Source organism: Balaenoptera physalus (assembly GCF_965194825.1).
Source record: "Balaenoptera physalus genome assembly, chromosome: 11".
Lineage (NCBI taxonomy): Eukaryota > Metazoa > Chordata > Mammalia > Artiodactyla > Balaenopteridae > Balaenoptera > Balaenoptera physalus.
In genome coordinates, this window is record NC_138896.1 from 13,716,622 (window position 1) to 13,736,399 (window position 19,778).

General features: G+C 38.5%; 1 protein-coding gene across 1 annotated transcript in view; it reads left to right on the forward strand.

The window, feature by feature from the left end:
* Positions 1–19,778, forward strand: part of CAP2 (cyclase associated actin cytoskeleton regulatory protein 2) — a 137,658-nt gene that overhangs the window by 29,968 nt on the left and 87,912 nt on the right. Inside the window, exon 4 of the mRNA XM_082415197.1 lies at positions 19,326–19,403. Within this exon, the coding sequence (XP_082271323.1) occupies positions 19,326–19,403 (78 nt within the window). The remainder of the gene's footprint in view (positions 1–19,325; positions 19,404–19,778) is intronic.

The following is a 19,778-nucleotide window of genomic DNA, read 5'->3' on the forward strand; positions in this document are numbered from 1 at the left end:
TTATGATGATATAGAATAAATCAGACTCCTTCGTTTAAAAAGAACTTGCGGCCTCCATGAGTCTGTCCTTCTTGGTCTTACAGGTTGTCACTCCTTCCTTTACATGGACCTATCTCTAGAATAAATAATGCAAAAGTGTCTACATATTTATTTTACTATTGTATCCATATTCTTCATATTGTATCCATATTCTTCCTTGATTTTAGAAAACTTTTATGGGTAATTTGTACTCACTTAAAAAAATGACCATTTGCATTTTTGGTGCTTTATAATCTGGGTCTATATGGAAACCCTCCTGTCCCCACCAAAAAAACAAAAAAATGCTCAGAAGCACAAGTTCGGAGTTGACTTAGTGAAAGAGCCCGTTCCATACAGATCCTCCTCACTGTCCTGCTTGCCTTTGGCCAAGTTGGTCCTCCCATTGACTAGTTTCTTGCTAATAGCTTGAATCTGAACATTTATTTTTATTATAATTAGACATGAATACTTTGGCAATCTCAAGCCCAAAGGATCTGTACATCTTTCACATTCTCCAAATGGCAGAGACAAAAAAAAATGACTTGTACAAAAAATTCTGCATCTAGATTTCATACAGGCTTTATATCAGGGATCTTCCGTCTTACAGTCTTGGCCAGTTATGATAGTCAGAATTATTAGAGAAGGAAATACCTTAGAAATCATCCATTCCAATATACATCCTCATTTTTTTCTTTTTTTAAAATTTATTATTCTTTTTGGCTGCATTGGGTCTCCATTCCTGCGTGCGGGCTTTCTCTAGCTGTGGCGAGCAGGGGCTACTCTTCGTTGCGATGCGTGGGCTTCTCATTGCGGTGGCTTCTCTGGTTGCTGAGCACGGGCTCTAGGCACGCGGGCTCAGTAGCGCACGGGCTTAGTTGCTCCGCAGTATGTGGGATCTTCCTGGACCAGGGGTCGAACCCGTGTCCCCTGCATTGGCAGGCGGATTCTTAACCACTGCGCCACCAGGGAAGCCCCTCTTTTTCTCTCTTTGTCGTTCTGCCTTCCTTACTCTCTCCCTCCCTCTCTCTCATCCTCCTTCCTTCCTTCCCTACCTTCTTTTCTTCGTTTCTCTTTTTCTGTTCTTCTTTTTCTTTCTTTCTTTCTTCAGAGAAGGAAACTACAACTTAGCGAGGTAGGAGATGTAGATGATGTGTCAAATGCAGCACCATGACCCTATGGCAGAGCCAGAAATCTGGTCTCCAAAGTCTCCATCCATGGTTTGGGAGATGCCCGGCTTAGACCCCCTGAGCTGCTGTCTTCCACTGCCTTTGTAGGCAACTGGATCGCTAGTGAGAAGCAGTGGCACTTATCTGCCACCTCTTCCTGCCCTCTGCACTCTACAGCTATTACAGTTTGCTCTACCAAATTTCCACAGTATATGGAAAGGTCATGACGAAGGTGGGCTCAGGCACAACGAGTGAGGAGAGGGTGGAACGTCAGTGTGACTCATGTCTTTCATGTGTCTCCTCAGAGTAGCACTGAGTGAGGTGACAGGGAGAACAGTGACCTCCAGGACAGATGAACTGTGTCCCTTGTGGGTCTTCGCTTCTCCCACATCACACTAGCCTTGTCTCAGCCTGGTCCTCACTCACTGTGCTGTTGACATCAAATTTGCAGAATTCAGAAAGGTCACAGATAGATCCAGCTCTGTTATCATTTCTTTCCAAGAAGGTGGAGAATTTTTATTCTCAGCACTGAACACATATTTTGCTATCCTACATATGCGTTGACTCACAGCCTATTCCTGTTAAGTCACCAGCCTTAGTCGGACATCCCTGTGACTACTTTTTTTTTTTTTTTTTTTTTTTTAAATTTATTCATTTATTTATTTATTTATGGCTGTGTTGGGTCTTCGTTTCTGTGCGAGGGCTTTCTCCAGTTGTGGCAAGCGGGGGCCACTCTTCATCACGGTGCGCGGGCCTCTCACTATCGCGGCCTCTCTTGTTGTGGAGCACAGGCTCCAGACGTGCAGGCTCAGCAATTGTGGCTCACGGGCCTAGTTGCTCCACGGCATGTGGGATCTTCCCAGACCAGGGCTCGAACCCGTGTCCCCTGCATTGGCAGGCAGACTCTCAACCACTGCGCCACCAGGGAAGCCCCTGTGACTACTTTTTAACTTAAGGATTTTTGCTTTTAGAACATCTGATCCCTGTTTCTTTCCTTGAAAATTCTAGTTTCGTAGCACATTTAGAGCCTTGGAGAGGCTCTGAATAAGGAACTGGGCTTGGAATCTAAGCATCTCCTGAAGAGCCACAGGCATCACTAACCTCCAGGATCTCCCTGTTTACTCCACCAAAAATAAAATATGTTACCAGAGTATTTTGCTGAAACAGTGAGGTAGGTTCCATGAATCTCTCAGGTTAAGATGAGATCTGTGCTTTTCCTTCTGCTTCTTAAAGGAAACCTTCTAAGAAAGCCTATGGAATGCCTGTCCTGATTATCCTCTTCTGTTCTATGTTCACTGGCATTAGCAAAACTTGAGGAGCCGAAATATGCAGGGATGTGTTCTGAGTGTGCTCAGGCTGCTGTGGTTGGGGGTGAGCTATGTCACCCACCAGCTGGCCCCTCTGGGCCTGCACCTGGGGAAAATTAGGTGATTGAGTCTCAAGAGAATGGTGTTGCTCTACGTAAAAGCATAGCAAGAATCTGCAACTTAGTCTGTGTCAGGAGTTCCTGAGGGTGACCAGCAACTGTTCTCCAAATATTTTTCCCCTCAGAAATACCCTTTCAGAAGATTGTTTCCCACATCAGAATTTAATCATGTTACCTAGTACTGCAAAATAGAGGCCCTTTTCCTTTTTTTTTGCCTTTTTCTTTTTTTTCCCCTATATTTCCTTCTTTCTAAAACTATGCCAATAATGGGAACATTTGCTGTTGTTTTCTTTCTAGACTTCAGGATAATTGAATTGTTTGCCTGGAGGCTGCTTCAGCATCTAAAAATTAATACTTTGTCTAAAAGTAATGACCTGATTTCATTTAGATTATCTTGTTATTTCTATTCAAGCAACCATCCCCACAGAACACACCACACACACACAGACATGCCCACGCACACATGTATATCCACTGTTCACCTAAGAATTCGTTATAATGCTGTATTAACTACACATAAGAAAAAACAGTCTTGGTCAAATATATGGGTGTTCTGACCCAAGAGTCACTCTAACTGTGGGATATGTGTTTTCAGATTTCTTAGTGTGCATGAGGCAAGTACAAAATATGCTTTTTTACCATTAGTATGTTTTTCCCTTTCCAGTTGTATTTAGATTATGGTTTAATATGGTAAGTTTTAAAATATAACAGTTTATACATTTTATAACTCATTACCAGCCAATTCTTTTTAATATATCAAGTATAAGATGTTTTGGTGATGTAAAAAAAAAAAACCAGGGTATTCAATGAATTAATAATTTATCACTTACATGTGTTTGCAATAGAAATCCTTTCCCTTTCAGAAAACGCTTTGCAAAATAAATATTTTAAATGGCAAGGTACTTGGAATGCTGATAGTTGACTTGCAATTGCTTTGGTTAAACAGCTTAATATACAGAATAGGTGGTCTGATTTATCCCTTTGGGCCCACCTGTTGAGTGTTGGGATCTATTTCAAGGTTCCAGAAATATGCTGTTTTCCTCTTGCCCTCTCAGTGTCTAGCATAGTAGGTGGTTAATAAATTTTTGCTAAATGAATGATTGAAAATGAATCAAATCCTTAACAAATTATTGAATCAATGAATAGATGAATGTACTGTGGCTGACAATTTGGATCAAGCAATATCCTAGATGAGGAGTTAAAAGAAAATCAAGGCCAGGTTTTATGTCCTGAATTAGCAAGTAAAATATTGGAGAAACATAGATTCTATAGATTTTTGTTCGTCATGTGTGCACACACACACACACACACACACACACGTCCCGGTTTTGTCGTAGCCCTGACAATGTATGTAGTACCCCCCTCATTCCCTTTATTCTCATTCCTCTTTTATAGTTGAGGAAAGTGAGCCATTGAAAGACTAGAGCTCTAAGGCACCTTAAGAAAGCTAGATGAGAATTCATAAGTAATAGGAAAATCCATCAGTATATTGACTTGTAGCCCAATAGAAATCTCATGCGTGCTATGTGTGACAGGATATTTTTGTGAACCTTACTGTAAGTGTTTTAAACTGCAGGTCAGATTTAGAAAAGAAATAGGATTTTGTTTGGTTTTTCTGTTTGCATTGGGTTTTGGCATGTTGCTTTCCCCTTCGATCATTAACATTAAAATGATAGCCGTCAGGCAAGAAATAAGTTTGGAGTCTAAAAGGACCTGTTGGGAAATTGAATTTTTGTCCAGGACTTCATGGCATATTTCCAATAACCAGCTCTCCCTGGTTTCAATAGTCTTTAGTTTTATTTATATAATTTTAAATATCTGGGTGAAAAGTGAAAAATTCAGTAGATTGTCTCAATATGTCCAGTGCAGACAGTCCCAAATTTTAAATGCGGACTCCCACCCCAAAGTTCATCTGCAGGTTAGTTCTTAGAAACTTGGAAGACACTTGCCCACAGACCCAATGTAAAGGATGGGTGGTTCGTTTCCTATGCAAAGATGCAGAAGAGTATGACTCCGTGTGTAGTACACAGACCACCACCATCCACAGACTCTGCTCATGGTCTGCTATGAGATGAGTACAAAAATTGTGAGTAAGACACTGAAAACTTTTATAACAATCCAACAGAGTAATTTTAAGGCTGCTAAGTCTGGTAATTTAAAAAACTTGGACTTGTGCTTTGTGTGTCTGGTTTTTATTCATTTTTCTGGTAAGGCTCTTTTATTTATTTTACAAAACAGTCTGTGATAGATGAGAAATTAAAAAGAAAATCTTCACCGAAGGTCTTTTGAGTAGCACTATGTAATGCAAAATGTTAGGAAAAACTCTTCCACTATGCTTTTAGTTAAATGAAGCAGGAAAACAATAACATTAAATGAAAAACAGTCATTTATTATGAATGCTGATACCTAGGCAAGTGTGAATTTAATTAGAGAAGGACTTAAGAACTAGATAGGGATTTCTATGCAGATTATGCATACTTTCAGCTGATGTTGGGCCTGATTCCTTTCTTCTTTCTCTACCAAGCACAGGATTTTTCTTTTTCTTTATATGAGTGTATAGTTACTCTCCTTTGATTATAAGAATAACTTTGGAATTGACAAATGGGACCCAAAAAAGGCAGGAAAAGAGATTTTCTAAGGATAATGGAGCAGGAATTGAAAGGAAAGGGTAAAGAGGTGATATATACACTTAAGAAAGATTTGCCTTATTGAAAATAAAGTCTGGAAGGATACTTATTGAATTTTTAGGGGGTAAACTTACCAAAAGCTTTTACTTCCTAAATATCCGTGTCTTTTGAACTTTTTATAACAAGCATGTATAAACTGTTATCATCAGAAGAAGGGGAAAGGAATATTTGGTATTTTAAGAAAAAATCTTGGAATCGAGGTATTGCCTGGAAGGGATTTCACTGAGCAGCAAAAGACGAGTGAGAAAATGTGGGCACCAAGTGGTGTTGATCTCACACAGCTTGGCTGCAGGGTGACCTCGTGGTCAGGAGTCCAAGATGCCTGGGAATCCATGGGGATTCTGGGAACCAGTGTTCAGCAAGGACTTTCCTAGGTTGAGTGTTCATAGTGAGATCTTAGTGTAGATGGATTGATGTCGGGTCTATATGGTTGACAAATGAACAAAATCTGGTTTGTAGCTAAATTTTATAGTCACTAGAGATCGACTTCATTTCCCTGCCTTATTTAAATTTTCTATATTAGTGACAGAGGCAATTGTAAAGAAAGGGAAAGAGAACTAGCATTTATTGAGGACCTGCTATGTTAGGCACTTCGTGCAGCTGCCAACAAACATTGCTTTACTAGATCACTAGGAGAACCCGTTAAGGTACGTAAATTCCAGACAAAGAAGCCCAATCTCAGTAAGGTTGGGTAACTTGCTTATAGCCATGCATTTAGAAATGAGCAGCATTGGATTCTGTCTCAGGCCTATCTGAAGATTTAAGCTCACAGTTTCTCTGCTATACCACACTGCTTTCCAATAATTTCAGTCATTCATTATTTAGCGGTAGTTACTGAGCTTCTGGTGTAATAAAGGCCCTTCTACATTGGCACCCAGTGGCCTAGTCTTCAAGAGCCTATTACCTACTTGGAGACCCAAGGCATATACGTATGCATGAAAGTTAAATAAGAGTATGGCTTAAATAATACAGAATGAAAGGACAATGCTTAGCATTACAGTGCATTCTAGAATAAGGAGTACTTGTTGCCTCTAATTTTTCTGATTCATTAGAACAGCCAAGTATCCTTTACTTGTATAGACCCAAAATTCATCAACCATGAAGCAGTTCTGGCTTCCTGAGTCAAAAGATTTAGTTTAAACATGTTGATAAGATGCTTTAGATTCCTTAAGTGTTAGAAAAGCAAGTTAGAGAATTAGAAGAAGGGCCAATCTGCCAAGTGTTTTGTAGCTACACAATGACTGAATTTGAAGATGAAGTTTATTTCAGAGAATAGTTTTGTTCAGATTACAAACTTGTAACAATATTCTACCTGTCAGAAAAGCAAACAGATTTAAATGTACAATAGTGTTTTCTTTTTTTTTTTCCCTAGTCCGATGCCTTAAGAAATACTCACTGTTTAATTAATTAATTTATTTATTTGGTCGCATCGGGTCTTCGTTGCGGCATGCGGGCTTCTCTCTAGTTATGGCATGTGCGTTTTCTCTCTCTAGGTGTGGCGTGTGGGCTCTGTAGTTTGCGGCACGCAGCTTCTCTAGTTGAGGCACTCAGGCTCAGTAGTTGTGGCGCCCGGGCTTAGTTGCCCCGCAGCAGGTGGGATCTTAGTTCCCCGACCAGGGATCGAACCTGCATCCCCTGCATTGGAAGGGGGATTCTTTACCACTGGACCACCAGGGAAGTCCCAAGAAATACTCACTGGTTTTAATTATTTCAAATATTTCATTTTTTAAAATATAATTTACAATTAATTATTTAGGAAAGTTCTATGTTGGGTTTTTTAAATTACAGTGATTGGTTTTATATTATAGATTTTGCAAACTTTCTACACATTCTATTTTTGTGGCCTGCTTGTTTAACTTAGACCATGTGCTCTGGGCCTCTTTCCATGTCAGTAAGTTGAGGTCTATACTATCACTTTTTAATGACTACATAGTATTTCATTGTATGGTTACACCATAATTGATGTAAACAATCAAAATTGTATGTAGGGGAAATAAAACATACAAGAATGCAGAGCCCAAACGTGGGGGAGATGAGTGAGGTCCTAGGGGGTGTGACTCTGAGAGGGTGCACACCTGGGCTCCCCACCAGCCTCACCTGGTCCCTTCCCTGAAAGGATGGTCATCTGGTGGTATTTATAATCATTTAAAAAATTAGTGATGTTTGACTTGTTTTCAGTTTTTCCCCTATTAGAAATGAAATTACAGTGCATGTCCTTGTACAAATACTATTTTATAATTGTACAATTATTTCTCAAGGAAAATTCCAAGCATTGGAAGTGATAGGTCAATGGTAAATGCTCCCTAATATTTATCGTCCCCCCTGCCCTTCCTCCCCACCACACACATTGTACTGATTCATACCCTCAGTGTCTAAAAGTGCTTTAGGCTGTTTGGTGATAATTACAAACTAGGAAAATAAGAATTTTAGGGACACAATGCATGATTTGAATGCACGTTATTATTCATGGAATCAATTTTTTAAAAATACTTTGCCCTCCATTGCACAAACAAGAAGATAAAAACAAAACTATATGTCTTTCTATAAAACATTCTTTTTGCAAAAGAAGACCATTTATCAGTTCTACCTTTTATCTATTTGACATGCCAGGAAAATTGTTTAAATTGCTTCTTTGGGGCTGGATGTGACATGTTCTGGATGGGGTTGGTTGGGTGTTACTTTAATGGAAACCGATAATGCAGCTGAGCTGTATAATAGACGATTTCAGGCATGGATACAGAAAGGACATGTTGGAGCTGTTCCTTAGTGTCAGAACTGTGCACCATGGCTGATGTAAATACTTATGTGAGCTGGAAATTGTCAAGGCAACAGTCCTATTAATGAAGAATGAACCTCTTTTATTATCAGTGCCTGGATGATTTTTTTTTTTTTTATAAAATGTGCGTAGTAGTCTCACATTGACATTTTCAATCTACCTACTCATCTTTCCTTTCTAGGCTGCAAAACTATTTAGCTCTATTCAATAAGCATGCATCCTTTCTCTGCCAATGAAAGTGGAATCACTGAAAAAAAATAGTCAACTGTAAGGGCAGTAAAAATACTAATTTATAACAATTACCTAATATAAAATTATTGCCCTTTTGATATATGCTTTGGCTAAGGCAGAGCCTGAAATTGACAGGGACTTGGTCGATATCTGAGCAGGCCAGAGTCTTTAAATTAACATGTCTTTATGATTTAATGGAGTACTGCCAACGTATTTATAAGTAAGTGAGTGTGACATGACTGCTTCCTTCTCCTGGTCAGACTGTAAATTTAGACTCCATTTTATTGTGTGCACACTGGATACTTTAAAAAAAAAAAAGCTGTGGTTGAATTGTGGGCTTTAGGGAACGCTGTTGTCTTGAAGAGCCAGAGAGACATGTTAAGAGGAACGATGGTTAGAAACGTCTGGGTACTGAGCATTGTGCTTCCTGGGTTCTAGAGAGAAGGAAATCATTTCTTTAAAAAAAAAATACTTTCCCTTTTTTTATGAGAGTACTTCTTGTGTTTTGTCAAGCTAACTAAATGGGAAAACTTACCTTTTCAATCATGGTTATCAGCAATCCATTCCTTTCAAAATCAGATGTTTGTTGTCTCTTCCACACACTGGTACCTTGTTGCTTGTTACTCACAGTCACTAGTCGTTCTCTGGGTTCATGACTTGTTTCCCCTGATTTATACCTCGTAGCACCTAGCAACATAGTAGGTACTCAGAAATTACTTTCCGTTTATGAAATTAAATAATAATCTTCTATTGTATTCAGTCATATCTTTTAAATAATTTTTTCTGATAATAAAATTTAAATGTTTGATGTAGAAAATTTGACAATAAATGTATGAAGAAGAAAATAGAAACCACTCATAATCCCACTACTCAGAGTTAACCACCATTGATATCATGGCATATTTATTTCATCAGGACATTGTTCAAAGTCCTGTTTCCTCCTTGATAAGACAGAATCAACACTGATCTGTGCAGGTCATATGTATAAGGACAAGTGACACATGCCCAGAAGGGTACAGGTAGTCCAGGGGAGATATTAAGATGCTAATTGAAATTAAGGGGACAGTTGTAGTCCAAGCAAAACTTGACCCTTTTCCTGGGTCACTGTGGCAATTCCAGGGTCAACAACAAGTAGCAGTCAATCTGATTTCTCATTTCTTAACTTCTATCTTTAGACTACATTACTGACAAAACAGATTTTGCCCTCAGAACAAGTTTTAGCACAAGCAGATGTACAATTTTCTTTGTTGATGGTAATCCTGGCTTGCTTCTTTGTGCCTTTTCCTATTGGCACATAGGGAAGAGAGAGCCGTTTCCCAAACCTACGCAAAATAGGCAAAAGTCCATGGGAACTAAAGATGTCATAGTGAAGAGACATTGTGTACTTGTATGTTTTATTCTTGGCAGTGATGGGCCAGTTTGGGTGTTGCTTTAGTCCCCTCCAAGCATCTCCAGATAAATATGATAAAAATAACAATAATAAGAACAGAGAATAAAGTCTCATGCACTGAGGATAAAAGCACCTTTAGAGAACTTTGCTATTTTTAACAAACAGAAACAATCCAAGTAAAAATAGAATGTTTCTCATAGAGTCTCTTAGTGACCCCCTATCATCACAGTCCCAGCATCCTTTCCACCAGATAAACCCTTAAGACCCTCTCACATAGGTGTTCATAACACCCCACCCGACCCCCGCCTTATCCACAATCCTACATACATATATCAAAAGGCAGGTGATGGGGAAATGCTCTGTTACCAAAAGGATGAAGCTGGGATGGAAGTTCCAAAATGTCTGAAAATGGAAACAAATAAGTTTTTTCTCATTTAAAAAAAAAAAATGGAGAAAGGACTGCCAGTTTCTGGTTCTGCACGTACGGAGCTTGGAAGTCACCACTCCATCCTAACAACAAGGAAAAAGCTGAACTCTGAAAAAGCAACTGTTCTTGGGTCCATAAGGGAGGACACGGGGAAAACTACTGTCCCCCAAGATCAGAGAAACAGGTGAATACAGGGAGTTTTGGCTTAACGGAGCAGACTCATGAGTGAAACTGTCAAGGGAACCAGTGCTGGGGTAGGGAAACCTGAACTGTAGTTGACAAATTATTGGAAGCTCAGTGCAGACAACTCTGAGAGTTAAGAACTCCAGGGGGACCCAGTCACAGGGCACCCCCCCCGCCACAATACTGTGAGATTTACATCTAGAAACTCAACCAGGTTCCCACAGTAAATACTGGAGAAGAATCTCCTTGGGCTTCTGGCAGGGGGAAGGTGAAAGGAAGCATTTTGAAATAAGCCAGAGTACTGTGCTCTTAGTAAGGCCTGACCCGAGGGGAAACCTCGTAGGCTATTGTCAGGGCCTAACTGACCTGGAAAAGGGAAATGCTCAGTCCCACCTGGCTCTAGTCTTGCACATGGGGAAGGGAAATACCCAAGTCTGGCCCACTTTAGCCGTCCTGTCCCATAAAAGGGGGAAGAAAGAAAATGAGTAACACTTGTAAAGTTCACACTCCAGAGACATAGACTTACTGAAATACTGAGACCCAATCATAGGATTAAAGTATGCTTTCCCTCCCCTCATACCTCACCACCACATTACTAAAGTCCTATTTACAGCAGTTTCTTTTACCCAGTACATCATATCCAGCTATCAAGAAAGGTACCAAAAGGAAAAAGACACAATTTGGAGGCACAAAGCAAACATCAGAACCAGAACTGGCAGGGATGTTAGAATTATCAGACTGGACATTTAAAACAACTATGATTTATATTCTAAGGGCAATAATGGGTAAAGTAAAAAACATGCACGAACAGATGAACAATATAAGCAGAGAGATGCAAATTCTAAGAAAGAACTAGAGAAATGCTAGAGAGAAAAAACACTTGTAACAAGCTCTGATTGAAGGGATGGTAGAGAGAGGACTGGGGGCTGGGTGCAGACAGCAGGTGGCCTGTGCCCATCCTCCTTTTCTGTCCCCACTCAAGTCCCTGTGAGGGGACCTTCTCAGGGCACCATTTGAGTACCACTGTGGCAAAGGAAATCCATGTATTTTGAGTTGGACTGTGCAGTCAGGGACACACATCCAGGATTGCATGTTTGACTGCATGATTACGAATGCCACACCACACATGGCAATCAGAGTTCTCTGACAAACAGAGATGGACTTCTCTAAAAGGTGACCCAGACAGAACAAGAGCTTTGGACAGTGTTTTTTATCGCTAGCATTTCTCTGGTACTTTCTTAGAATTTGTATCTCTCTGCTTATATTGCTCATCTGTTCATGCATGCTTTTTTACTGTATAGCTGATTCACTTTGTTATAAAGCAGAAACTAACACACCGTTGTAAAGCAATTATACTCCAACGAAGATGTTAAAAATAAAAATAAAAATAAATAAATAAAATAAAATTACACTGGCCAAAATGAAAAAAAACAACAACAACACTGTAACAGAAATGAAGAATGGCTTTGATAGGCTTATTAGTAGACTGGACACAGCTGAGGAAAGAACCTCTGAATTAGAGGATATATTAATAGGATCTTCATAAACCAAAAAACAAAGAGAACAAAGACTGGAGAAGAAAACAGAACAGAATATCGAAGGACTGTGGGACAACTACAAAAGGTGTAACATCTGTATAATGGGAATACTAGAGGAAAAGAAAGAGGGAGAGGAACAGAAGATATTGAAACAATAATAACTGAGAATTTTCCCCAAATTACTGTCAGACACCAAACCACAGATCCAGGAAACTTAGAGAACACCAAGCAGCATAAATGCCAAAAAAACTACACCTCAGCATATCATTTTCAAATTACAGTAAATCACATTTTTCTCAAGCTCACATGCAACATTCACCAAGATAAATCACATTCTGTGACATAAAACGCACCTTAACAAATTTAAAAGAATAGAAATCGTATAATATCTGCCCTCAGACCACAGTGGAATTAAACTGAAAATCAGTAACAGAAGGGTAACTGGAAAATCCCCAAATATGTGGAGATTAAGCAACACACTTCTAAAGGACTCATAGGTCAAAGAAGAAATTTTAAAAATATTTTGAACTTAGGTATTAACTAGACTTATTGTGGTGATCATTTCACACTATATACAAATATTGAATTATTATGTCATACATCTGAAACTAATACAGTGTTACATGTCAATTATACCTCAATTAAAAAATATATTTTGAACAAAATAAAAGGGAAAATTTAGGGGATGCAGTGAAAGTGGTGTTGAAAGGGAAATTTATAGTATTGAATGAATATATTAGAAACAAAGAAAGATCTAAAATCAATAATCTAAGTTCTCACCTTAGGAAACTAGAAAAAGAAGAAAAGAAGAAGAATTAGAGCAAAAATCAGTGAAATTGAAAACAGGAAATCAGTAGAGAAAAATCAACAAAATCAAAAGCTTGTTCTTTGAAAAGATCAATAAAATTGATAAGCCTCTAGCCAGGCTAATAACAAAAAAAGAGAGAGGGGACATCACTACAGATACCATGGAAACTAAAAGGGTAATAAAAGAATACTATGAACAATTCTATGCCCACAAATTTGATAATCTAGATGAAATAGACCGATTCCTTGAAAGGCGAATCTGCCAAAACTCACACAAGAAGAAACAAACAATCTGAATAAGCCTGTATCTATTTAAAAAATTGGATTAATAATGAATAACCTTCAAAAATAGAAAACACCAGGCCCAGATTTGTTCACTGGTGACTTTTATCAAACATTTAGGGAAGAAATTATACCAATTCTCTATAATCTCTTTCAGAGGATAGAAGCAGAGGGAATACTTTCTAAGTCATTCTGTGAGGCTAGCATTACCCTAATACCAAAATCAAACAAAGACATAAGAAAACTACAGACCTGGGACTTCCCTGATGGCGCAGTGGTTGAGAATCCGCCTGCCAATGCAGGGGACACGGGTTCGAGCCCTGGTCTGGGAAGATCCCACATGCTGGGGCGCAACTAAGCCTGTGTGCCACAACTACTGAGCCTGCACTCTAGAGCCCATGAGCCACAACTACTGAGCCTGCGTGCCACAACTACTGAAGCCCTCATGCCTAAAGCCCATGCTCCACAACAAGAGAAGCCACTGCAATGAGAAGCCCGTGCACTGCAATGAAGAGTAGCCCCCATTTGCTACAACTAGAGAAAGCCCGCGCACAGCAATGAAGACCAAATGCAGCCAAAAATAAATAAAATAAAATAAATACATTAAAAAAAAAAAAACTACAGACCTGTATCTCTCATGAACATAGATGCAAAAATCTTCAACAAAATATTAGTTAATTAAATCCAAAAAAGTATAAAAAGAATTATACACCATGATCAAATTGGGTTTATCCCAAGTATGCAAGATTAGTTCAGTATTCAAAAATCAATTAATGTAATCTATCACATCAGCAGACTAAAAAAGAAAAATCATGTGATCCTATCAATAGATGCAGAAAAAGTATTTGACAAAATCCAACACCCATTCATGATAAAAACTCAGTAAACTAGGACTAGAGAGGAACTTTCTCAACTTTTAAAGACTATCTGCAAGAAATCGACAGCTAATATCATACTTAATGGTGAGAAACTTGAAGCTTTCCCACTAAGATCAGGTACAAGGCAAGGATGTCCCCTCTCACCAATCCTAGAAATCTTTGCTAATGCAGTTAGGCAAGAAAAGGAATTAAAATGCACACAGATAGGGAAGGAAGATATAAAACTGTCTTTTATCACAGATGACATGATCTTTGTCTATGTAGAAAATTCAAAAGAATTGAGAAGAAACTCCCGGAACTAATTAAGTGATTATAGCCAGCAGCAGTTGTTAGGTAATTCGTTAGAAATGTAAATACTTGGGCCCACCCAAACCTGCCGAATTTGAAACCCTGCCGGTGAGACATGACAATCTGTTTTAACAAACCCTCCAGGTGACTATAATGAAAACTCAAGGTTGAGAATTGCTGGTGTAAATCTTCTTCATGGTCCCTTAGATGTCAACACAGATGACTTCATAAACCAACTTTGTAGGGTCAGTGCTTATGTTTATGTCTACAAAATTAAGCATCTTCAATCTTGTTTTAAGCAAAATCGTGAAGTAGGTGAAACTTGTCTTTGGCATCCTATCACCTCTTTTTCTTAGCCCATTTTCCTGTCTTGCTTTCATCTATCAGGTCCCCTTTTACCTCTTCATTGGCTGAAACTCAAGGGACTTCTCCTTTAGGGTAGATTAGAAGGCCCTTAGGAATAAGATCTAAAAATACAATATCTCTAATAGTAAAATGTGGGACCTTGGCAGACTCATTGGGGAGGAATGTGAAGATGGCATTGACAGTGACCTTCCCAGGGCCCAAAAATTGCGCCTGATGAGCAGATGCCCATTCCGCTGACCTTCAGTCAGAGGAAGAGGATCCCCTTCCCTTGGCTGTCTGGCTGTCAAGAAGAGGGCTGATGCAGTTTCAGAAGATCTGGAAATACCTTCAGCATAGTCACCCTGGCTGGATGCTTTTTGCATTTCCTCTGAGTATTACCTGTACCCTTTATCCCAGTTGTACCTGTTCATTTTGTCATCCACATGGTACTTTGTGGCCTGTAGCTTCCCAATGAAACAATGGAAAGCTCTGATGAATATTCAGAATCAATTGAGCTTCCCCAGTGAGTCAGCTCTCTCCCAAGGGGATTAGATGGAAATAAGTCATATTAACTGGTGTCTGCTTGTCCCGAGGCTTGCTTTAAACTGATTACTGAAATTCATTCTCCTACTGTCTAGGACCACAGAACAAGGTGGTCCACCAACCTGTCTAAGAACCCCAGTTGCCTAAGTGATAATTGCTAGAGTTCAAACAAAATGCACAGCCTTGCCTCTTACCCGAACTGTCCCTTTCCTCTCTGCACACACGTGCTCACAAGCAGATAGATGTGCATGTATACACACAAAGGTCACTGAGGCTCTCTGAGCCTGGCACATGTGTGATAAACAAACTCAGCAAAAACCCTCAATTATTTGTTGTTACTGAAAATCCCTACGTTTGGCTTTTTCTTTCACAATGTTTTGAACTGCCTGAGTGAGCCAAATTCTCCCTTTCAAGTTATCAGAACTCAGCAGGTTCAGTGAAATTGCTCCTAAATAGGATGCTGTCTGGTTGAGGGACTCATGGAACTTTCCAGAAGTAAGAAGCAGGTAGGTCAGAGTATGTCAAAGGTGGAATGAAAATCCTTTGAAACGTGGACTGATGAAGTTAAAAATGAATGTGGTTTAGAGTCTGCTAATCGTGCCCAGAGTTCCAGGGAGCTGAAAGAGGTGCACAGCTGAATCCTCAGAAAGATTTGTCTACATAAGCGAAGCGGTAGGGAGAGTTGAAGCAGATAGCTAGATATTCAACCATTCTGTGCTCCAACCTCCACCCCTGTTGTTGAGTGAAAGGCCATGTTGGGGAAGAGACTAATTAATGAAATTGGCCATCTTGGCTAATCAGACCCGCTGGAAAATTGTTCTGTTAGCAACAGGCTAAATGTTGTTTCTAGGGAAAGTAAAAAAGGCCAATGATAGTGTTCATCTTGGGATAACTACAAAATTATTGTTAATGCCACCTCTGAGCTGCAGTTTTAACTGTAGAAGTCAGGCAATCCCAAATTACTGTTCCCGCAGCAACTATAATTCAGCTGACTCCACAAGGCTTGTTGTACACGAGGACCATACTTCTATATTATTGTTGTTGGGAGAAGTGCAGTTCTTTTATTTATATCCAAGCAGTGGAGAATTTTATTTCATAATCTTCTTTTGGAAATGTGGTCATTAGAGACTGACAAAAGTCCTTCTGATCCACTGAAAATACACATTTTGATGTATGGATAAACATTCATGTAGCTCAGAGCTTCACATTCATAAGGTCATTGTAGCCTCCAGGACCGTAAAATTTGAAAATCCACTATCTCCCTAAGGAATATTCAGAATTTGAGATTTTGAGCAATATAATCCCAGCAATCAGGCTACCAGGACAAAGAGGAGATGGTGTACTCCAAAATGGAAAATATACCCTCATTTAAATATTCATAAGACTTAATCTGTTATGTTGATGGTGATGAATTTGTGATTTTAAATGTAAATGATCTAGAAACCTTGGTTTGCTTTCAAGCATTTTCTTGTCAGTAGGAAAAAAAAACCTTGGATGAAAAGTAATCAGAAAAGTTGAGCACTCCCTTTCCCTGTTCCCTCTTCCATGAGGCCCTAGAAGATTAGGCAGAACACTCTTGCTTGAAATGGAAAATAAACCAATCTCTCATATGGTGGCAAAAGACTCAAGGAATCGCCCACATGGTGGCTAGAAATAGTGTGTCAGAGAGGAACGGAGCATGCAAAGGAAAGACGCGGGCTTGCCCTCAAAGGAGAGAAAACACTGAGCAGATTCAGATTCCTCGCCATGGCTTAATCTTATTAGACTCTTACACTAATAAGTAACTTAAAACTTAATAAGAGTATAAACATTTTTTAAATAGCGTAAGGTGATAGAACAATAAGAATGAAATGCAAAGGTAAATTGAAGTCTAACAAATAAAAACCAAAAACAACATTAATACAGAAATGAAATATAAATTAGAAATGTTCATGTATATGAGACCCTATTGAAAATCTGTTTACCAACAATAGAGAAAACTATTGATATAATCACAGTAAATACAGATGACAGACAAGGAAATTAAAGGCAGAGAGAGGGAGAATCTAAATGATATGAAAACATTCAAATATTATACAATATGAGGATAATAATTGGAGTCCCTGAGTAGAGAATCTAACAAATGGAACAAAAGATATTTTGAAAGATATAGTAATATAAGAAAATTTCCCATAAATGAAGAAAGGACCAAATCTATTCCAAGAAATATAACACAGAATGCTCAAAATGCAAACATAACTTAGTTAAGCCATTAAAATCCAAGGATAAAGAAATAATTCTTCAGGTGTCAAAATAGAAAAGTCAATTTCCCACACGGGAGAAACAAAATCAAGGTGGCTTAGATTTCTGCGTTGCCACATTCACTGCTATGCTGTCTGCACATGGTAAGAGAGAGAGACCCAGGGAGGTTATATCGAGCCAAGATGTTGTTAAAATATATAGATGACAGGGAGACATGGTTGAGACTGAAGAACTTAAGCAACTTTGAGACCTTTTTGAAGAACATACTTGATAATGGGAGTCCAGCCAATTAAAAAAATCAAAATAACTCAGAAATGGAGAAGTCATGGTAAAACAACTGTTGAGAACCACTAGGTAGGTTTAAATGTAGAACTAATTCTCAGTAGCTATGGGAATTAATGTTACAGTAAAAATAATAACTAAAAAAATATGAAAAATTGGGACCAGAGATAGAAAGAAGTGGGAAAGTCGTTATGTTCTCATCTTTCCCAATAAGGAGTCAATCAGTATTGTCTAAAATAATATCATGTATTAGTTTAAAGTATAAACACATAATTATTCCAATTTCTTAATATTTTATATTTTTTTTACCTTAGACTCATCATTTAGGACATAATAATTATTACAGTGCAGAAACTTTTATTTGAAGCTTATCAATTCTTTCTTTCATTTTTAGTATTCAATTATAATTAAAATTTATACTTTTTATTTTAAAAAATGGCACCTAGGGTGTGGTCCCATTTTACCAAAGTCTCTCTGCACGTAGATCTTAAATGGTGGCTGCCATGATGTCATCTCACGTTAATAATGATTCTTTCTAGGTCGTGAGGCATTTTTTAAAAACTTTAATCTTTGTACCTTATGGCACTAAAAAATTATTCTCAATCATTATGCTTTGTCTTATGAGAACAACTGTGAATTTTCCTAAAAACCAGAAAAAAATGCCAAAAATGACTGATTGTGTGATATGAATATTTGGAATTATTTTCTTCTTGGTACGCTTCTGTAACTTTTTAAATTTGAAAGATTAAAGAATTAATTAGTTAAGCATGGGTAGAAGGTAAGGATAAGGGAATATGGTACTATGTGTTTAAAGACATTCCCATCTGCTAAAGTCCTTTTGGGGGGGTGGGGCGGTTGAGTCCAGGTAGCACTGAAATCTCCTTCAGATCAGTCTTACTGAACAGTGGTAGAAATCACTAGCTCTCGGTGAGCATATCTTTTTTTTTTTTCCTTCTTTTTAAAATTTTGTATTTTTTTAACTTTTATTGGAGTATATTTGATTTACAATGTTGTGTTAGTTTCAGGTGTACAGCAAAGTGAATCAGTTATACATATATCCTTGATGAGCATATCTTTATGGGGGTGGCTTAAGGGACAATTTTCTTTCCACCAGAAGGTATGGAACAGATCGGGGCACGAAAGAGGACAGGAGAGACACCCTTTGGAAAACAGTTGCACTTTGGGGCTCAAACATTTTTTTAACAATTTTGTTGAGATATAATTCACATATCATAACATTCACTCTTTTAAAGTATATGATTCAGAGATCTTTAGTATATTCACCAAGTTGTGAAACCATCACCACTGTCTAATTCCGGAACATTTTCATCACCCCCAAAAGAAGCTCCATACTCATTAGCAGTCACTGCCCATTCCTTCCTCCCACCAGCCCCTGGCAGTCACTAATCTACTTTCTGTCTCTGTAGATTGGCTTATTCTGGACATTTCATGTAAACAGAATCATACAAATGTGGTCTTTTGTGACTGGCTTCATTCACTCAGCATAATGTTTTCAAAGTTCCCCATGTTGTAGCATGGATCAGCACTTCATTTCTTTTGAATGCAGAATAATATTCCATTGTATGGATATACCACATGTTGTTTATCCATTCATCAGTTGATGGACATTCTGGTTCTTTCTACTTCCTGGCTATTATGAATAATGCTGCTATGAGCACTTACTTACACGTTTTTGTGTGGACATGCGTTCTCATTTTTTTTGTGTATATACCTAGAGATGGAACTCCTGGATCATGTGGTAATGCTCCATTTAGGAGCTCAAACAATTAAACTTTCCTGTTCCTTTTTGTTCCCAGGCAGAAATGGTGCATAGTGCTTTCCAGGCCCAGCGAGGTTTCCTTCTGATGGCCTCTCATTACCAACAACCCCAAGAGGTAAGAGTGTATCCTGAGAGCCAGGGCTGCCTAGGGAATGGGCAGTGTAAGATAGAAAACAAGGAAGCAACAGAACCAGTTACTGTGAGAGACGTCCCGAAAATGAGATGTATAGCACTGCAAGTTCTGTCCCTAATCCAGATCATAGTATGAAACATTTCTTCTGTCTTTATAATCTTATTATGGCCAAATTCATACCGCAACAATCAACATCACCAGTTTAAAAGGTCAATGTATTTATGTCATCTGTATCCTACTCTTTTTACTAGTCTCACAACCATTTTATAATCAAGGAAGTATTTGCTACTAATTTTTAGTTCATACTTTGTGCTGCTTTGTTTTTAGAAACTGTTCACATCTATCCTCACCTGTAAA